General features: G+C 44.3%; 1 protein-coding gene across 2 annotated transcripts in view; it reads right to left on the reverse strand.

Moving 5' to 3' along the window:
* Positions 1-360: 360 nt before the first annotated feature.
* The window catches only part of CNBD2 (cyclic nucleotide binding domain containing 2), a 49,317-nt gene continuing 29,794 nt past the window's right edge, over positions 361-19,883 (reverse strand). Inside the window, exons 8-12 of one of the 2 annotated variants that reach the window (XM_012637669.1) lie at positions 15,123-15,237; positions 12,673-12,850; positions 10,664-10,784; positions 5,633-5,796; positions 385-703 (exon numbers count right to left, since the gene is read on the reverse strand). In XM_012637669.1, coding sequence (XP_012493123.1) covers positions 385-703; positions 5,633-5,796; positions 10,664-10,784; positions 12,673-12,850; positions 15,123-15,237 — 897 coding nt within the window. Of the gene's footprint in view, positions 704-5,632; positions 5,797-10,663; positions 10,785-12,672; positions 12,851-15,122; positions 15,238-19,883 lie in introns of both variants that reach the window. The other variant, XM_012637670.1, reaches the window with a different exon arrangement.

Genomic DNA, 19,883 nt, shown 5'->3' on the forward strand with positions numbered 1-19,883 from the left:
CGGCGCTGCCTCCCCAGCCCTGCCGCAACACTCCTTTAGACGACCTGTCTGGCCTTGGAAGGCATTTGTGTTTCAACCCTAGTCTTGACCACTTTGATTTGACCACCACCTGCTCCCTCACTCCACCCCACCTCCCACCCAACTCACCAGATAAGACCCTCCCACCCTAAGACCATCCCCAGCAATTAACCCATCCACACCTGGACTCCTAACCATCCAATCACTCGGCCAGGCACGCGAAGGGAGGCTGTGCCCCAGTTGGTGTCCCCAAACACCCCTCTGAACCCATAGCTCAGCCCTCCAGGCCCTCTTCCTCCAAGTCCCACAACTGCCATGGTGGTCACTCAGCAGACGTGGTGGCCAGTCCAACATCCTTTATTGGTTCTAAACAAGGACTCCCGCATTCTTATACTGAGGCAGGAGTTCCTGGATTTTGTACCTGGGTGCTGTGATGGCCTGGACAATCCTCAGTGGGGGGAGGTATTTCCGGGGTGCCATAAAAACAGGATGACGAGGTTTAGTCTTCCTGTCGACGCTACACAAATCCAGGATCAGGCACTTAGGGTTGTAGATACCTTTCCTCTTGGGCCGGATTGGGGTGAACGGTGGACTCTGGCGAGGCTTCACTAGCAGCCGCAACAGGTCCTTCCGAAAGATATTCCAGCTGTTCTCCTTGAGGAACTTCTGGCACATTTCTTCATCACTGGAGGGCAGGCACAGAAGCTGAGGTTCTCATGCCAGCCCCTCCCTGCCCCTGCCCCACAAGCCTTGCCTCCTGCCCCTCTTTCCAATCCCTATGCACATGGGGTGTCGTCCCACCTCTCTGCCTTTCCCAGGTTCTCCCTCTGCCTCCATTCCCTCCCCACAGCTTTATTCCCTTAGATCTGCACTGTCCCATGCAGCGGCCACGAGCCACATGTGCCTACTGAGTAGCTGAAGTGTGGCCAGTCTAAATAGAGATGAGCTATGAGTGTAAAATACACACCAGATTTCAAAGACTTAGGACAAAAGAATGTAAAATATCTCCTTAATAATTTTTATATTGATAACATGTCGAAATGATAATACTTTAGACATATCGACTTCAATAAAATAGATTATTAAAATTAATTTCACTTGATTCTTCTTACTTCTTATAATGTAGCTACTGAAAAATTTAAATTCCATATATGGTCATTACCCATCAGGGAAATGTAAATCAGAACCACAATGAGACACTATTTGCACCCACCAGAACAGCTACAATCAAAAAGATTAATAATAATAAGTATCGATGAGGATGTGGGGATATTGAAACAAAAGTTCCAATACATTGCTGGGGGGAATGTAAACTGGAGCAACCACCATGGAAAGCAGCCTGACAGGTCCTCAAAGGTTAAACAAACAGTCACCATATGGCTCTGCAATTCCACTCCTAGGTATACCTAAGAGAAATGACAATATGTCTATACTTGTACAGGAATATTCACAGCAGCATTATTCATAATAGCCTAAAAGTGGAAATAATCCAAATGTCCATCAATTGATAAATAGATAAATAAAGTGTGGTTTATACATATCATGTGACTCCATTTACGTGAAATGTCCAGGAAAGGCGAATCTATAGAGACAGAAAGTAGATTGGTGGCCGCCTCAGACTGCTCATGGTGCTCGGGGTGGACGCTGCCCCCTTCGCTCATGGCATGTGAGGGTGGGTAAGCGGGGATAGGCTCGGGTGGGCTCAGCACCCACTGGCTTATTCCCTTCTGAGACCACAGCAAGGGAAGGGTGTGTTAAACTCCAACGGACTTGTCTGTACTCTCTTACCTAAGGAAGTAAGCCTAATAAATCACTAACAAATCAGAACGTTCTTCTGGCTAGGTTACGTTGACAAGGACAGAGTTGACTTTGATCCATAGAGATCAACTTAAGAAAACACCCAGAGGTCAGCAGAGGCCACATGCTGGCCCTGTTAGTCTCAGCAGTATGACAAAGCCAGCCTCTGCCTGCTCAGGAAAGCCAACTGTGAGCATATCTTCTCAACTCCATGTTTAGTGACACCAGGTCAACAGTCTGAAACTGGCCTTGGTAGGAGTATTTACACCACAGAAATCAGCAAACAGATGCAAAGCAGGGTCTCCTCCCACCTCCTGGAGAGCTGGTTGTTAAACATCTACCAGCACCAGATAGTCTCTCCTTTAAAAGTTCCATTAACTCCCAATTTCTCACATAGTAAATAACAATACCAAACTCTGACTTAGAACTTAACATGTGTCAAGCACTTTACATTGTTTAACTCATTCCATTTTTCACAACCACCCCATTTCACAAACATGGAAACTGGGGCCAAAGAGGCTAAGGGACTCACCAAAACCTACAAGGGGGCATGTCATTATTGATTCTTAAGGGATATATATTTTTTGACCCAGAGTCCAAGTTAAGACAGACAAGCTTCCACATGTCACCTCCTGATGCTGACGGTCATATTGATTTCTAGTCTTCTTTTCTTCTAGAGGCCTCAGCTTCATATGAGGGTCTCAGTTCCTATCCCCTGCCTCACTTGAACTGAAAGCATCTGTCCTTGCAGGCTGTAAAAATTTATCCCATGATGTCCTTAAGCCCTCCGGGGCCATCCCAGCATTAGCTCACACTGTCTGCTCGGTTTGGGGATCATCTTCATTTCAGCCCTTGGGGCTTCCCTGACTTTCTCGGGGATGCAGCTATTTATCCTCCCTGGCGTGGCGCCTCCATGCTCTGGAGGGGTGATTTTCAGGCTGTCCAGCCCATGGTATTCACGAGACAGGTACTTCTGCCAATCGGCTCTGAGATCTTCAGGACCTCAGAGTCCTCAATTAAAATACGAGGGTTTTGAGCTAGATAATGGATATGTTTTCTGTCTGCTTTAGCGGAGTTCAACAATTAACGAATAAGACAGAATCCTGTCTGTCGGCATTACAGATGAGTGCGGCGAAGCGCTGACTGGGCAGTGCAGATGCCGCGTGTTTCATCTGGTCCCCTCGAGTCTATGTAAACCTTTCCTGAATTTCAGTTCAACAGAAATGATCTGATACCTGTCATGTGGCAGGCATTATGTGTGCAGAGAAGGCTCCTTAAATCCTTTTTTGAGCACATAGGTATGAAAACCATTTTCTATATTGGTAGGACAGAGGAATCAGACATGTGTGGCATCTTTGAACTGGAAGGAACCACCAGTATTTCTCGAACTGTTTTTCTCAGAAAAATGCCCCAATTTTGGCTGTATCTGCATATCACTTGTTCTTTAACACATTAACTGCCATGAGAGTTGTATTTAACTCACTCTAGTTTTGACCCCGGGGCATATATAAAATCTTACTTATTGATGTTCTTATTGTTGCAATTAATATCGACAATTCAATCCTAAAAACATGGATTAAATGAATAGAAGTCAATAAATTTCATTTTTCTATTTATGTTTACCTTTAAATTACACTTGAAGTTTTTATTCTATTTTCGTAATAAAACATTGTGGCCCCAAGGAAAAGTTTCTGTTTTTTTGTGTGTGGTAGTCAAAGTGTTAAATTTACTAATGATTTTTCTTAAATCCACTTAGTTTCTTTTACTTAAATATTTACTCTAGCTTTGTCCTAAGCAACAAAATCTGTCAAGCCATGGGGATAGTAAGCTAGTCATGTTGTTTTTCTAATTCACAATAGAATAAATACATAACTGTTAAAACTAAAAAAAAATTTTTTTTTTTGAGACAGAGTCTTGCTCTGTTGTCCAGGCTAGAGTACCGTGGCATCAGCCTAGCTCACAGCAACCTCAAACTCCTGGGCTCAAGTGATCCTCTGGCCTCAGCCTCCCTAGTAGCTGGAACTACAGGCGTGTGCCACTGTGCCCGGCCTGTCTTATCTTTTTAAAAATCTGTTTTAGGCCAGGCACGGTGGCTCACGCCTGTAATCCTAGCACTCTGAGAGGCCGAGGCAGGCGGATTGTTTGAGCTCAGGAGTTCGAAACCAGCCTGAGCAAGAGCAAGACCCCATCTCTACTAAAAATAGAAAAATTAGCTGGGGGTGGTGGTGTGCGCCTGTAGTCCTTGAGCCCAGGAGTTTGAGGTTGCAGTGAGCTATAATGACGCCACAGCACTCTAGCCCAGGCAACACAGTGAGACTCTGTCTCAAAAAAAAAAAAATCTATTTTACATGTTTATAATATATATCAGTACAGTAATACTATATGTGGATATAATAATTAAAAATAAATTAATTAACACATCTTATCGGCCAGGTGTGGTGGCTCACACCTATAATCCTAGCACTTTGGGAGGCTGAGGTGAGAGGATCACTTGAGGTCGAACGAGACCAGCCTCAGTAAAAGCGAGACCCCGTCTCCAATAAAAATAGAAAGAAATCAGCTGGACAACTAAAAATAGAAAAAAAAAATTAGCCGGGCATGGTGGTGAGTGCCTGTAGTCTCAGCTACTCGGGAGGCTGAGGCAAGAGGTTCCCTTGAGCCCAGGAGTTTGAGGTTGCTGTGAGCTAGGCTGACGCCACGGCACTCACTCTAGCCCGGGCAAGAGAGTGAGACTCTGTGACTTAAAAAAAAAAACAAAAAAAACATGTCATTTATATTACATATGCACACTAGGAGATACATGCTCAAACACTTTTTAGCAATAGCAATGTGAGATGAAAGCAGTTTGGAGACCACTGGTCTGGGCAATAAATAAATGTTTACATTTTAAAAAAGTTATTTTCCCCCTCATAAAAGCATTAACTTTCCCTCTGGAAAATTTGGGAACTATGAAGAAGTAAAAAGAAACACTTTTTATCTAATCTTTCAAGATAGATATTTTTGAAAATTATAAAAGTATTATGTCATTCATTACTGAAAATTTGGGGAACAGGGAAAAGAAAAAAAAATAAACCCACTTGGAATGTTCTACCCTGACAACTGTTAAAAAATTTATCTTTTTTCCCTCATTATAAAAGCAACGCATACTCATTGCAAGAGCAAATAGGAGAGGAATATATAACATATAATCAGAAATCCCCTTTAGTCCTGCCTTCCAGAGAAAACAATTATTACAAATTGGATAATACCATAGCCATTATCATTTTTGCTTATTTCCTTTGATATTTTTCTTGCACAAGTGCTTTACAAAGCCATAGTCATAGTATACACACAATTTTGTGCGGCCCTTTCATATATCATTATATCACCCATTTTACCCTGCTGCTATAGAGCCATTAAACTTACCTTTTTAAAATAAAACAATTACGTTCTATCAAGGGAATGTCTCACAATTTTCTAAACTATCCCTTTAGTGAGGCATATCTGGGTGGTGCTGTCATTGTTTTTCTCTCTGTTATGAATATGACTGCTGTGAACATCTTAATGCAGGTGGCTTTCCCCATATTTTGGCTATGTAAAGACAAATTCACAGATGAATCACTGCCTCACAGCGTTGAGACAGTTTTATAGCCCTTTAAACATAATGCTAAAATTATCAAAAGGATTGAGCCAATTTGGAGTATACCAACAACTACCAGTGTTATTTCACCTTTGTCAGCACTAGGTATCATCATTTTTTTCTTTCTTTCACTAAAATAACAGGTGAAAAAAATTTTCATTTTATCTGATGGGATTTATGCACATTTCTAGCACTGACCTGGGGTACTCAACCTTGGACTTGGACAAATTCTCTCTTATCTGATCATCAATCAGTTCATAAAATTTGTCTCTCCTCATCTGTATCACCTCAGCTCCCAGGCTCATGAGGATGAAGGGCCGTGTGTCATGTTGGTCGTCCGGGAGGAAGAACTGGTGAAAGCCCTAGAGGGAAGAAGTCACAGGAAGTTAGACCTCAGAGACCAGCCAGTTCTGCCAGCAGATTTTCCAGATGGGAAAAAGAAGGCCTCAAAAAGGAGGTGATCCATCTGGGGTCACGGAGAAAGTGAAGAGAAGTCCAGGGCTCCTTTCACTACATGACATCGAAGTCCTCCACCCCTGGAATCCGAAGAGCCCCTAAAGCATGTCACCCGTTGTCCCACTTCCGCAGAGCAGGCTGTACTCCCAGCGTCTCCTCTATTCCCGCTTCCACAACTGCTCTCGAGCTCTCCCCAGTGTCCAATCTCAACTCTTCCTTTTGCCAAGTGAACCCATTTTCTCTTCCTCGGGACTTACAACAAACATCAAACAGCTAGTCCTCTTCTAGACCTTCCCTTTTTAGCCACCCCCACCCCACCCTTTTCTGCAGGCCTCAATTCTTTCTCCATCCATCATGGACTTGGGTGGCCACTGGCCCTCCTCTCTGCAGCTCACGTTGTTCCTCCTGCTCTTTGGCTTAGATTCACTAGGTTCTATCTGGAAGGGAGATGGAGACCTACAGACACACCTGTTTGCTCTATGGAGAACATAATCCCCTTTTTAAGGAGACACCCTGGGATGGGCAGAGCCGGGACTAGAACCCTTGGTGCTGAACTCCCAATCCAGTGCTCACTCTTCAGCCTTTTGGTTATTAATCAAGTCTCAGGCAAGGAAGGGTAGGTGGAGGAAAGGACAGTAGCCATAGAGGCAGCAGCAACTAGCTGGCTCAAGAAGAAAAGGGGCAACAAACAAAGAGGCCTACTCTATGGAGGCCATGTCAGATTGGGACTAATCCTGGCCTCAGAAGGCAGATCCAAATTTTTACTTGTTATGTGCAACTTTAGGCAAGTGATACCTTCCTGGGCCACTGTTTGCTCACCTGTGAAATGGAGATGAGAACAGCTGCCCCACATGCCTCTGAAGGATTCTGAACTTGAAAGGAACTGTGAAGTGGGATTGGGAACACTCCTCACCACCACCACCATTTGGGTTCTAGACCTTAAAGGAAGACCATCTACAAACTCCTGGGTACTCTGGGCCTTGTCTCTCCTTGGTAAGAATGAAATGGAGATATGCTACCTTTCCTATGAAGCTGCTGAAGGTCTAAGCAAGATGGCACGTGTGAGGCAGCTCGGGGGGACACGCAGGCCCTCACATGTTGCTCATGCTCAGCACAGAGGGCACTGAGGCCCTCCTAGCTAATGCCAGGCCTTGTGCAGAGCCAGATGGCTGCCCTTCCGCCAGCTCCCACTGTGTGGAAGAAACATGGACATAAACTGAATCCTGACAACCACCCCAAGACAGAGGAATTATCATCCTCAGATGTGCAAAACGAGGTGCAGAAAAGGAAATTTACTTGTCCATAATCATGTGTTTTATAATTATAATAGTCATGATAACAATGATGCTGCTGATGACAATGATGATAATAGCACCAACTAATATTTATGAAGCATTCCCTAAATTCCAGGCCCTCTTGTAGCTTTTGTGTGTATTAACTCATTAACCTTCACAACAACCCACTGAGCTGGCTGCTACTGTTACCCTCATTTTACAGATGAGGATGTCGATGCTTAGAAAACTGTCCAATATCACACAGCATGAAAACAGTAAAGCTAGGGTTTGAACCCAGGTGGTCTATCTTCAGAGTCCAAGCTATCAGCCACTACAATATGAGAAAACTGAGGCACAAAGAGGTTAAGTAACTTGCCCAAGGTAACAAGACATAAAGTGGCAGAGCCGGAATTTGAACCCAGGGAGCAGCACTGTCCTGCTTACGCTTCCCTCCCCGGCCCCCAGCCAGAGTCAGGTCACTTCTCTCTCTAGATGCTTCAAATAGCTTCCCAAAGCACCCAGGAGGAAATAAAACTCCTCTTCATGCCTGCCAAGGCCTGGGCTGTCTCACCCTTGACAAGTTCTGCAGCACGGCCTCAGGTCGCCCCTACCTTTTTTACTCTGTTCCAGCCACCCTGCCCTCCCTTCCAATCCCCTCCACATGCCAAGTTCCTTCCTGCCTCAGGCTCTGAACTTGCTGTTCTTCTGTCTGGAACACTCTTCCACCAGGCTGGTCCATAGATTGTTCTTTTTGTCACTCAGGTCTCAGCTGAAACATCAGCTCCTCAGAGCAGCCTTCTCCTTGACGGCTACGTTTAAGAAGCCCGCTGCTATTCCACTCCTAACAGCAATACAACACCTTACGTATTTGCTAGTTTATCTGCTCATTGTTTGTCCTGACTAGACTGTAAGCCCCATGAGGGCAGGAATTATGTCCGTGTACTCGTCCACGCTGGCCCCTCGTGCCATGTTTGGAGCATGGTAGATGCTCAAGGAATATTTGCTGAACGACTGACTCAAACAGAGTCACACAACATTAAAGGTGGCAGCTCACCCAGTGAATTTCCTCATTTTCTGATGAGGACACAGATTCAGAAAGGTAAAATGATTCGTCCAAGGCCACACAGTTATCTACTAGAAGCAACATGAGAAGAAGAACCTCCATCTGTCACCTCTCTCCTGCTCTGCCCATGGCTCTCGCCTGCCCAGTCTTGACCACCCTGAGGCCTCAGCCCACCTGCTCCCTGGAGAAGTTGGTTCTTCTATATCTCCTGGCCCCAAATTTGGGTCTCTCCACCCCAGGCCCCGACTTCTGCTGTTCCCAGAGCCAATCCAGCTCCACACTCCTGCTCCTAAGGACGAGGACAATGTGATCTACCTCCTGACAGGTGGATATGGTCACAGCTCTCACCACTCATTCTCCTACCAAGGAAGCCAGGGCCTTGGAACAGGGAGAACAGAGTCCCACATCACAGGAACCTCACGGAGACAGCCACAGACATTCTCTTCCAAGGGGTCATGTTAACACGTATTTGTTGAGGGCCTTCTTTGTGCTGGCCCTGCGTGGGAAAGAAACAGCCAGGTCATTACACTGAGCCCCCATCCAAAGCCTTCCAGGACTTCTACAAAATCAAGGCCAAATTTCCTATTGTAGGTCCTCGACAAATTGGATCCTGTTGTTCCTGTTCCTTCTACAGCCTACCATTCCTGCCACCACCTACCAAACTGAGCAAGGCCTTTCCGGCCCTCTGTGTCTCCATCCCGCCCAGGGTGCCCTAGTGTCCCTTGGCGCCCTATGTTCATGCTGACCTCCTCGCTCTGACACACGGACAAACTAAAGTGAAGCAGTGAAAAGGCTGGAAACGCTGTCACAGGAAGAATGACCGAAGGAATGGAGGTCATTCTGCCCAAATAAGAAAATAATTAATGGAACGCTGGCACTGTGCCTGGCTGCACAAATGTTGAATGAAAAACAAAACAGCATTCTTTAAATATCTAAGGGGCATCACATGGCAAGGAAGCTGATTTCTTCTGTTTTGTTCTTGGGGTGGGGCAGGGAGAGGAGAGGAGCTAGTTTAAAGTTGCAGGAGGCAGAGTTTTACTGGACAAGAAGAACTTCCTAAGAGCTCCAAAGTATTCAGTCAGCATTGACCAAGGGCCATGCTAGGGATCGGGGCTCCCAGACAGTCCTGGACTGACCTTCCCAGCTCTGAGGACACACAGGCCAGGGAGCAGGAGCACCCATGACCCACCATAACACAGGGTGACAAGGGCATAACAAGGACCTTGGAGACACTGTGACTGAGGAACAGTGGAAAGGGCTTGGGAAGGGAGCAGGTTCCCAGAGGAATGACCACACATGGGCTTCAGGACACAGCCCCTCCCCAGCAGGCTGAGGCCTGCTGCCCCTCTGCACTCCCCGTCCCCCCAACTGCTCCTACGCTCAGCGCTGGCACCCACCACCCATCTTCGGTGGTGTTCAGCTCACAGCCAAACCTGGATCAGCCACACTTTCCCTCCACTACTGCATTCATTTTTTTTTTAAATGGTCTATTTTTTAGAATAGTTTTAGATTTATAGAAAAATTGAGAAGATAGTACAGAGTTCTCACCGCCCCCTCACAATTCCTCACACCCCCCCCAGTTTCCCTAATATTCACATCTAACATTATACATCTTAATTACAATTGATGAACCAATATTGACACCTTATCACTAGCTGAAGTCAATGAGTTACTTAGATTTTCTGTTCTACCTAATGTCCTATTTCTGTTCCGCTGGCCTATCTGGGATACAACATTACATTTCATTGTCATATCTCTTTAGGCTCCCCTTGGAGCCTGTGGCAGTTTTCGGTAACTTTGACAGTTTTGAGGAGCATTCATTGGTATTTTGTGGGATGCTCCGCTATTGGAGTTCGTCTGATGTTTTTCTCATGATTAGACTTGGGTTACAGTTATTAAGAGGACGACCACAGAAGTGCCATTTTCCTCACAGCATACCAAGGGGCAACACTATCAACACAATTTATTACTGTTGATCTTGGCCTTCATCACCTGGCTGAGGCAGTTTCTCAGATCTCTCCACTGGAAAGTTACTCCATCTCCCCCTCTTTCCATACTGTATTCTTTGGACGGAAGGTCACTTTGTGCAGCCCATGTTTAAGGAGTGAGGAGTTACGCTCTCCCTCCTTTAGGACAGGGCATCTACATAAATTATTTGGAATTATTCTGTAGGAAGATTTGTCTCTTGTCCTCCATTTATTAATTTATTCATTACGTATTCATTTATAGCAATATGCACTCATGGATGTTTATTTTATACTCTGGGTTAGAATCCAGTAATGCTTTATTTTTTTTGCTCCAATTGCTCTACCTGTGGCTGCTGGGAGCTCTTTCAGTGGGCCCCATGTCCCTCTGACATGCTCCCTTCGATGTGGTCTTTCCCTCCAATGGTTCCTTCACATGCTGTGTCATGAACAGAGCTCTCTGCACACTTACCACGATTTCTCCTTGCTCCACAGTGTGGATCTTCATGTAGGCCCCCACTGCAGCCTCCTTGGGGAGCTCACCAAACTTGGTATCGATCATAGGACATTTGATCGGATGAGTATGCTTGGATCTGAAATTTGACAGCTTGTTAGAAAGAACTCATCTGTGACGAGGCCAGCCTGAGTGAGGCCCTGCCTAATCAGCCTACACTCTACAAGGTGAGAGCTCCCCTCCCTGGAGAATTCACACCTCCCAGAAGGTGAGAAAACTCCAAGAGCCCTGGGAGAGACTGACTTCCATTGCCAGGAACTGGGGACGTGGGGAGGAGACTGGGAAGGGGCAGGAGCTGGGGCCCCTTTGAACACCTGATGGCTGCTCTGTGGAGGGAGGGCTGGGGATCCCTCAGCTGGGCCAGGCCTGATGGGCCAGACATCTAGGCCTACTTACGCTCAACGTGAGGAAGGAATTTCTAACAGAGCAGTCTGAAAATGGAATAGACTGCTTTGACAAGGAATAAGCTCTGTACTCCTGGGGACGAGGCAGAAGTTGGGGCTCTTCTTGACAGGAAGGCAGAGAAGAGATGGCTTATTTGTTTACAAAGACAGGTTTACCTAGGTGGCCTGGAGACCCTGTATTTTATTCACATTGGAGTTAATTTCACACAGGCAATCCTGCCATGCTTTCTTTGGTCTCTGTCTAGATAGAAGGCAGAGGCAGGCTGTGCTGTTTGGACTAGAGGCAGGAAAAGATTATTTACCAGCCGAGAGTATAGCTGAGCTCGCTCAGCACATAAACAGACAAGATTCAATTCCCAGCCCACCAGGACATGGACATGAATGGCACATGCCCAGCATGTCCTTTATTTTTCACTTCTGGGTCCAACCCATCCCTTCTTCCTGACTGATTCACAGCAGAGAACCTGGGTCTGTTCCACCTCTACCTTCAGAAGAACTGGGACTGGGATTTCAAGCACTGGGTTCCTCGGAATGAACAGAAGTTATGGAGGCTCGTTATGGAGGTGAGCAGCTTGGAAGTACTACCGGGCAAAGGACTTGAGTGAAGTGGCCCTTGGGGCGACAAGGGGATTGTGACACTGATGCCTTTATTAGTGCCATTATGATACCTCAATTCCAAATGTAATGAGGGGAGGGGGCTACACTGCTCTGGGTTTGGGGTTGAGCTGATTCTAGGCTGGGCCCCACTGAATGTCCTTTTCTGCTCCTCATCCTCTCTAGGAAACCAAAAGCACAGCCCTCAATGTGCACCCGGTCTCATATCAATAGTGACAATTGTAAAGACTGAGCATTAACAAGCTGCTCAGTTTTGAGTCCTGGTTCGGCCACTTCCTACCTGTGTGACCAGGACCTTAATCTTTCTCTGTATCTTGGTTTCCTCACCTGAAAAATGGGAGTGATAATAATAGTACTTACTCATAGGGTTATTATAAGGATTCAATTAGATAATTCAGTACCAGGCACAGAAGAAGTATTTTCGTTCAATTGCTGGCTTACAACAACCCTGAGACTTAGCTACTATTATCTAGAATGAAATAAGGCTTAGAGAGGTCAAGTCCCTTGCCCAGGGACACAGAGCAAAAATAAGTAGCCAGGCCAGGAGCTGAACTCAGGTTGGACTGACTCCAAACCTAGGCTCTTATTACTGAGCTATAACTGCCTCCCTTAGATGGGTAGAATTTTTTGAAGAAGCTCAGAATCAAAAGGGCCCAGCAGCACACACACCAACAGAATGTCAGAGCCAGAAGATCCATCCTGCCCTTCCTTAAGTGTGTTACCGAGGCTCTGAGAAAAGAAGGCTACCTAACATGGCCCTGCGAGTCAGAGGCGGAGAATGCAGGTCGTAGACAGCAAACCTAGGTGGCCTTACGTGCACACACCCATCCCTCTGGCGTGGACTTGTGTCTGCCCCTTCCCCACCATCCTTGACATTCGGCCATGGACCTCATAGCCCCCTTTTCAACTGCAATCTGGACTCTTCTATCTGCCAAGAGCTGAGCTTACTTGATCTTTGGGCCCAAGAGCTTTGGGAGGCTATTTCCTGAGGTTTTGATCGTCCCACTGACGCTTGTCCCCTTTTGCTCCCAGGCTTTCTGGAGATGTAGAAGTTTCAAATAGCTGAAGTCCTGTAGAGGATATGATTTGATCTGGAATTCCTTAAATCTCTCCCTAGGAGAGGGTTCTGTTAGAGAAAGCACAGGAAAACACATTAATGGGTCTTTGTATACACGACAGTTACGGTGGTGGTGGAAGAAATATATCATAGGAACCTGCCTGGACAGTCTGGCACATGAGGGAATTAAGAGGAAAGGAAAAGAAAAACACTGTGGCTTCCATGTAACATCCCTGTGTTGGAGCCTTCCTATGAGTTATATCCAGACAAGTATAATTAGGCTAATCTAAGAGATAAGATGAACAGCAGAGAGTTGAAGTCACCCAGAAAAGGACCAAAGCTTGAATTTGAATTCAGGTCTATTTGATTCAAAGCTCACTATCATTCCATTAGCAGATCACATTTATCTCAGCTTTTTAAACTGGGCTTTCACATTGGGGCAGGGGTGATGATAAAACATAGATGGATGACTGGCCATAGAGCCTTGGACACGTCACGTAATCCTTAGAGCCCTCGGAAGATCATCATAAGAATTAAAGATAAAGTACGTGATACGCACATGCCGGTATATAATAGGCCCTCCATGAGAGTTATTAAAATGATCTCCAAAGAAGTATAACTCAGAAATAAAAAGGAGCAAACCAATTTGCTCAAAAATACTATGCTGAGTGAAAGAAGTCAGACACAAAAGAGTCCACACTGAGAAGACAAATGCAACCTACTTGGTGACAGAAAGCTGATCAATGCTGCTGAGGGCAGGTGTGAAGGGTAGAGACTGACTGGGAAGGGACACAAGGGAGCTTTTTTTCTTTTTTTTTTTGAGACAGAGTCTCACTCTTTTGCCCGGGCTAGAGTGAGTGCTGTAGCGTCAGCCTAGCTCACAGCAACCTCACACTCCTGGGCTCAAGCGATCCTCCTGCCTCAGCCTCCAGAGTAGCTGGGACTACAGGCATGCACCACCATGCCCGGCTAATTTTTTCTATATATTTTTAGTTGGCCGATTAATTTATTTTCTATTTTTAGTAGAGACGGGGTCTCGCTCTTGCTCAGGCTGGTTTCGAACTCCTGAGCTCAAACAATCCGCCCGCCTCGGCCTCCCAGAGTGCTAGGATTACAGGCGTGAGCCACCGCGCCCGGCCCGGGAGCTTTTAGAGGTGATGGAAATGTTCTGTAACTTGATTATGGTGGCTACACGGAGGTATAAATTTGTCAAAATTCATAGAACTACACATGTAAAATGCGTGCATTTTATTGTATAAAAATTATACCTTGATAACATTGATTAAAGAGAGATCTCTAGTGTTAGAATCAACTATTAAAATTAATGTTAATGAAAACAAATCCCAACTCCACAAGGAATAGACCTGGCTTAACAGAACATACTTGCCCTGAGTATGACCTTTTTGAAAGGCATGCAACAACATCTATCAATATTTTAAATATACATAAGCCAGTATGTGCTGATCAATGACTTGATTCAGTAATTCTAAGAATTTGTCCAATATGTCTCCTTGCTAAACACACCAGGAAATTCACCACAGTAGGGTAAAAATTTGGACAGAGAAAAACTGGAAATAACTCAAAATACCTGTAAAAGGTAGTTAAATTAATTATTGTATATCCCTATAAGAGAATAAAGCTCAGCTATTAAAAAACATAGGTCTAGACTTCTGCTTCCAGCAAAGATGGTGTGACGGGGGCCAGGCATTCTCTCACACATATTTACAGCCTGGGATGTGCCCATAACCATATAGAACAGCCAAGACAGATACGTTTATCCATTCACTCTGTGATTAGCTTCTGAGTACCCGCTAGATGCCGGGCGTGGTCGTAGGCCCTGGGAATACAAAGCCCGCCCTGATAGAGCTTATATGCTAGCAAGGGAGACAAATATTTAATACCCATTTCGGATTCAGTTGTATGATTTCAGTGGGGTTAAATACCACAGAAGAAAAACACGGGGCACTTGAACGGGACACAGTGGGGATGGAAGACGCTGATCCAGCATGAGAAATCGGAAGACTTCTCTGAGGAGGGGATGTTTCTTTACTCCAAGATCTAAAAAGCAGAAGAGAGCTGGGCAGAGTAGGGGTAGGGTGTGAGAGGCAAGGAGAAGATGGCCACGTGGGAAAACCTGAAGAGCGACAGGGAAAAGGCTCGCGAGGCGGCCAGAAGGGAAGGCAGGGCCTTGTGGACCAGGTTTCCACAGCTGGTAGAAGAAGGGATCCAACCAGACATCCCGTCCCGCCCTGCTGGCTCAGATTTCGGATTCTACGGGCTGGGAATGGGAAACAGGAAGGGCCCAGGCGCCCCCTGCCGCCAGAGCGGCCGAGCAGCTCACCGTTGAAGTGGTGCCTCAGAGGCCTGCCGTCTATCAGCTCCAGGTGCTGCCAGATCCACTTGAGGTAGGACGGGGACTCCCCCAGGTCTATCAGCCTCAGGACTTCACAGCTGCCCTGGACGCATCGAGGGACACAACAAAAGGGTTAGCGCCTGAGGCCCAGGCAGGCCAGGCTTTGCAGATAAGCTCTCAAATTGCATCTCATCCCATTTTGTTTTATCTGCTTAATGCAAGTGGTTTCAGGTTCTTTTTTTCTTTTTATGAAAATGTTATCTACTCATTAAAAAATTTAAGTAGCTAAGAAGGCATAACAACTAAATACAATGCTGGCACTGGGAAAATATCAACATGGAAGTCGTTGAGACAATTGGAGAAACTGATTATGAACTGTAGATTATATATTATATAAATATTAAAATTCTATGATTTTGATAATTATTCTGTGGTTAATTTCTGATCTTAGAAAACAATTGAGTATACAGGAGTAAATGAGTACAATAAATGATACTTAACTCTCAAATGATCTAGGTGAAAAAAATATATATATACACAAAAGCAAATGTGGCAAACATTAATAACAATCAGTGAAGCTTGGTTAAGGTTATAAAGGAGTTCTTTGTACTGCTCTTGTAATTTTTCTATAAATTTAAAATTATTCCAAAATTAAAAGTTTAAAAATATTCAAACCAAATAGGAGAACAAAGAGAAAGTTAAAACTACATAATCCTAACACCCAGAAATAACTGGTAGTAAAATATTGCTGAATATTATTTCAAAATTTTCTCTCTAAACATATAAGATATATATAATTTTTCATAAATGAATTCATTTATGTAAAACAGGCTTGTAACCTTTTTAGAATCTCAATAATATATCAAAGACATCTTTCCATGCCAAATGATATGGTTCTACATTATCATTTTAATGGTTACATATTATTTTATGTGTACCATAATTTATAAAATTAAAAATAACAAATATTCAGTTGAGCAAAAGAAGTCAGGCACAAAGAGTACATACCGTATGATTCCATTTATATAAAGTGCAAAAATGGGCAAAAGTAATCTATAGTGATATAAGTCATAAGACTGGTAACCTTTGTGGGGAATTCTGTCTGGGAAAGGGCACAGAGGAGCCTTCTGAAATGCTGGAAATGTTCTTTATTTTGATTTAGGTGATGATTACACAAGTGCATGCATAAGCAAAAATTTATCAAGCTGTAAAGTTTAGATTTCAAATCTTTACTGCATATATGTTATACCTCAAGAAAACATTTCTGAAGATTCATATTTGGTTGTTTTTAATTTGTCAGTATTATATATATATAACTCTGATTTTGTTTAGGGCAGCAAAGTCCCCAGTTAAAAAAAACTTACCACTTTTCCAAACTCCCCTGTAGTGGGGTGGCAGTGGGCCAGTTCTGGCTAATGAGATATAAGTGGAAGACTGCTCAACAAAACTCCCAGGAAAGCTAGCATTGTCTTTCCACCTTTCCTCTGCCTGAAACTCAGATGTGATGGCTGGAGGTGGAATAGCTATATTGTGACAATTAGGACAAAAGCTATAAACTGTGGAGGATGAGGGGAAAAACTAGAAGGGACCTGAGGTTTTGAAGACTTCCTACAACAGCTGTTCCAGTCCTGGACTGCCTAATTCTAGAATGATTATTGCATGAGAAAAATACTATTATGTTTACTAAGCCACCACAGTTGGGTTTCTGTGATCTGCAACAGAGAGCAACTCTAACAGATATTCTTGTAGATACATCTTAATTCCTACAGAGGTCATTAAGGTAGCACACAAATACTCAAGTTCTCCTTTGAGGCACATGGCAGACAGAATTGTACTTTTCCATCCTTTGAATTAGGCACGGACTTCTTACTTGCTTTAGCCAATTTTCTTAGATTTCTTTAGCAAAGTAACTTTTACTCTGAGTAGAAACTTTAAAAGCTACTGCTTGATTCTCAACATTCCCTTCTCCTGTCCTGTTGCTCATGGGAGAATGGGTCAAGCCTCTAGTGGCCTGAGCCCCTGAGTGACCACAAGGAGCAAGGCCTCTCTGATGACCTATGGGCAAGGAGAGTGACGAAGGAATATATCTTGGTTAGTTAATCCACTGAAGTTTGAGGATTGTTTATAACAGCAGCATCATCTAGTTTATCCTAATATAATACCCATGCTTGATTATCTCCTTAGGGATAATTCCTAAAGTTATGCATGTTTAAAATTTTGATACGCATCGCCAAACTGCCTTCCAGAAAGGTTAGCTCAATTTACAGTCTCTTAACCAGTGCATAACAGAGCCCATTATAACACAATTTTGCCAACACTGGGTTTTCACAATCCTTTTAATCTTTGCTAATCTGACAGGTAAGAAAGATGTCATTTTTTCTTTTTATTTTATATCTTTTTAAAAATTTTACTCTTTTTTAGCAGGAACTCTAAGAGACACATTATAAAGGGTTAAGATTCAAGACAAATTCCTGTTGAAGAGGAAGGAGAAGAATGGAACAAACATTTAATAAGCCCTTATATGCCAGGCATTGTGCTCGAAGCTTTATTCAATATTCATTCAACAAACAGTTATCACCAAAGAACTGCAGGAGCCAGAGAAACACACACCAACGCAGTTTTCTCTTGGAAAGTTTCTCATGGGTCTTTCAATTGTATCTGTATGTGTGGAAAGAACAGTTTCATCATGTGTCCCCAAATGATAAACTGTTCAAAATGAGTTGATTATGGGCATTAATTACATTTGTGAAGCCGGCAGGAAATCATATTAATATTTTCCAAGGTTCCAAGGATGCCCAGGGACTCGAGGCTGATTCCGCCCTCTAGTGGCAATATGAGTAAATTACAGGAGTTGGGCAGTCCGGTCTCCTTCCCAAAGAACATTCAAGGCGCTGGCCAGGCAGGAAACAAAAATGAGAAAAAAGAGCAGTCCGTTTAGAGGGAGTAGGCGCTTTTTAGTTCCAGCCAGACGGGGCCTTGTACCAGAATACAATCTGGTGTTGCCTGATCTTCTGAATTCTCAAATGCCAGAAATCAGAATTTTTATGTAAAATCTTCACATTAACGATTAAATCAGATTTTAACGAAACACTGTAAGGAACAAACCAATCTCATCTGCTGGGCCCTCTGAAAGCCCCCCTACATGCTGTCATTTTGTGACTTCTGTGTTATTTTTCCAGGTACCCCTGCATTAGAATCACCTGCAGCAGCCCTTAATTGCAGATTCCAGAGTTAATGAGTCAATCTCTGGGGCAAGAAAGTAATCTGCCTTTTTAAAAAGCACTCTAGGTGTTTTTATGCTTACCGAAATTTGAAAATTCCTCCCTTGGGCCAGGGGTTCTCCAACTTTAGTGTGCATCAGAATCACCTGGAAAGCTTGTTAAAATACAGATTACTGAGACCTCCCTCCCGAGTTTTGGATTTAACAGCTCTTGGGTGGGTCTGAGAATTTGGATTTTGAAATGAGTTCCCAAGTGCTGCTGGTGCTGCTGCTGCTGCTGCTGGTCCAGCCACAACACTTTGAGAACGACTGGATTCAAGGATGAATGTGAATTGAGGAAGCACGTGCTAAACTGATTCTCAGACTTCAGAAGGTGAGTGGTTCCATTTTACAGATGAAAAAATGGAGGCGAAACACATTAAGAAGCATCCCCTACTTTCTGCCAGTCAGAACGTAATCAAGCTGATTAAAGGAAGTCTTGGATTTATATCCCTCCCCACTCGTCCCCTCATCGTTCCTGGCTGCAAAGTAGCAAAAGAGCTTCGCGTTAAATCTGGGAATATATGTTATTTCATGGCTTTGGAGGTGATCACCTCAAAATTTTAGGAAAGAATTAGCAAGTATCAGGGAAGAGAAGGAATTGAAAATTATGCAGGTTGGCCTTCAGGGCTCTCCAACCAACCTCCCATTTCCTGTTACATGATCATCAGGATTCTCCAAACTTATCATAACCCCAGGCATAGCCCTACTGTGCCCTCGCTGGCACTGACCTCACCCCATCCTCCTTTGCAGAGATCCAGTCCGTCTTCAGTGTGCAGAGATGAAGCCAATCGCTTCATTCCCCGGGTTCCCTTGCAGCTAAGCTTCTGGATGTGACTTGGGTTCCACCAATCTGATGCACTTGGACAAGGCTTGGTTTTGGAAGTGCCACACATCCACTTTGTTACTGGAGATGGTGGCTGTAGCAGTGGCTTCCTGAGATGGCAGGGACAGCAGCACCTGTGGCAGTCCAGCTCTGGACTCTGACTTGGAGGTGGCTGGGAGTCATTTTCAGTCTAGGGTCTGTTTCTGTAGGCTTCTCCCCAGGAAATCTATTAGCCATTTAACATTCTGTGATAAATCCCTGTCCACTTATATTAGCTAGACTTAATTCTGTTCTCTGGGACTGACCCCAGAATAACAACACACACACAAACACACACACTCCCAGTGGTGTTAGTAAGTTTAACAGTTAGCTCTCCAGAAAAAAGTAATATGTATATAAATTTTACTGATATAAAGGGTGTATTACACGTAATTTATAAATAATAAAATATGCCAGGCCGGGCACGGTGGCTCACGCCTGTAATCCTAGCACTCTGGGAGGCCGAGGCAGGCGGATTGTTTGAGCTCAGGAGTTCGAGACCAGCCTGAGCAAGAGCGAGACCCCGTCTCTACTAAAAATAGAAAGAAATTAATTGGACAACTAAAAATATATAGAGAAATTAGCCGGGCATGGTGCCACATGCCTGTAGTCCCAGCTACTTGGG

Source organism: Propithecus coquereli, unplaced genomic scaffold, assembly GCF_000956105.1.
Source record: "Propithecus coquereli isolate 6110/MARCELLA unplaced genomic scaffold, Pcoq_1.0 Scaffold122, whole genome shotgun sequence".
Taxonomy (NCBI): Eukaryota; Metazoa; Chordata; class Mammalia; order Primates; family Indriidae; genus Propithecus; species Propithecus coquereli.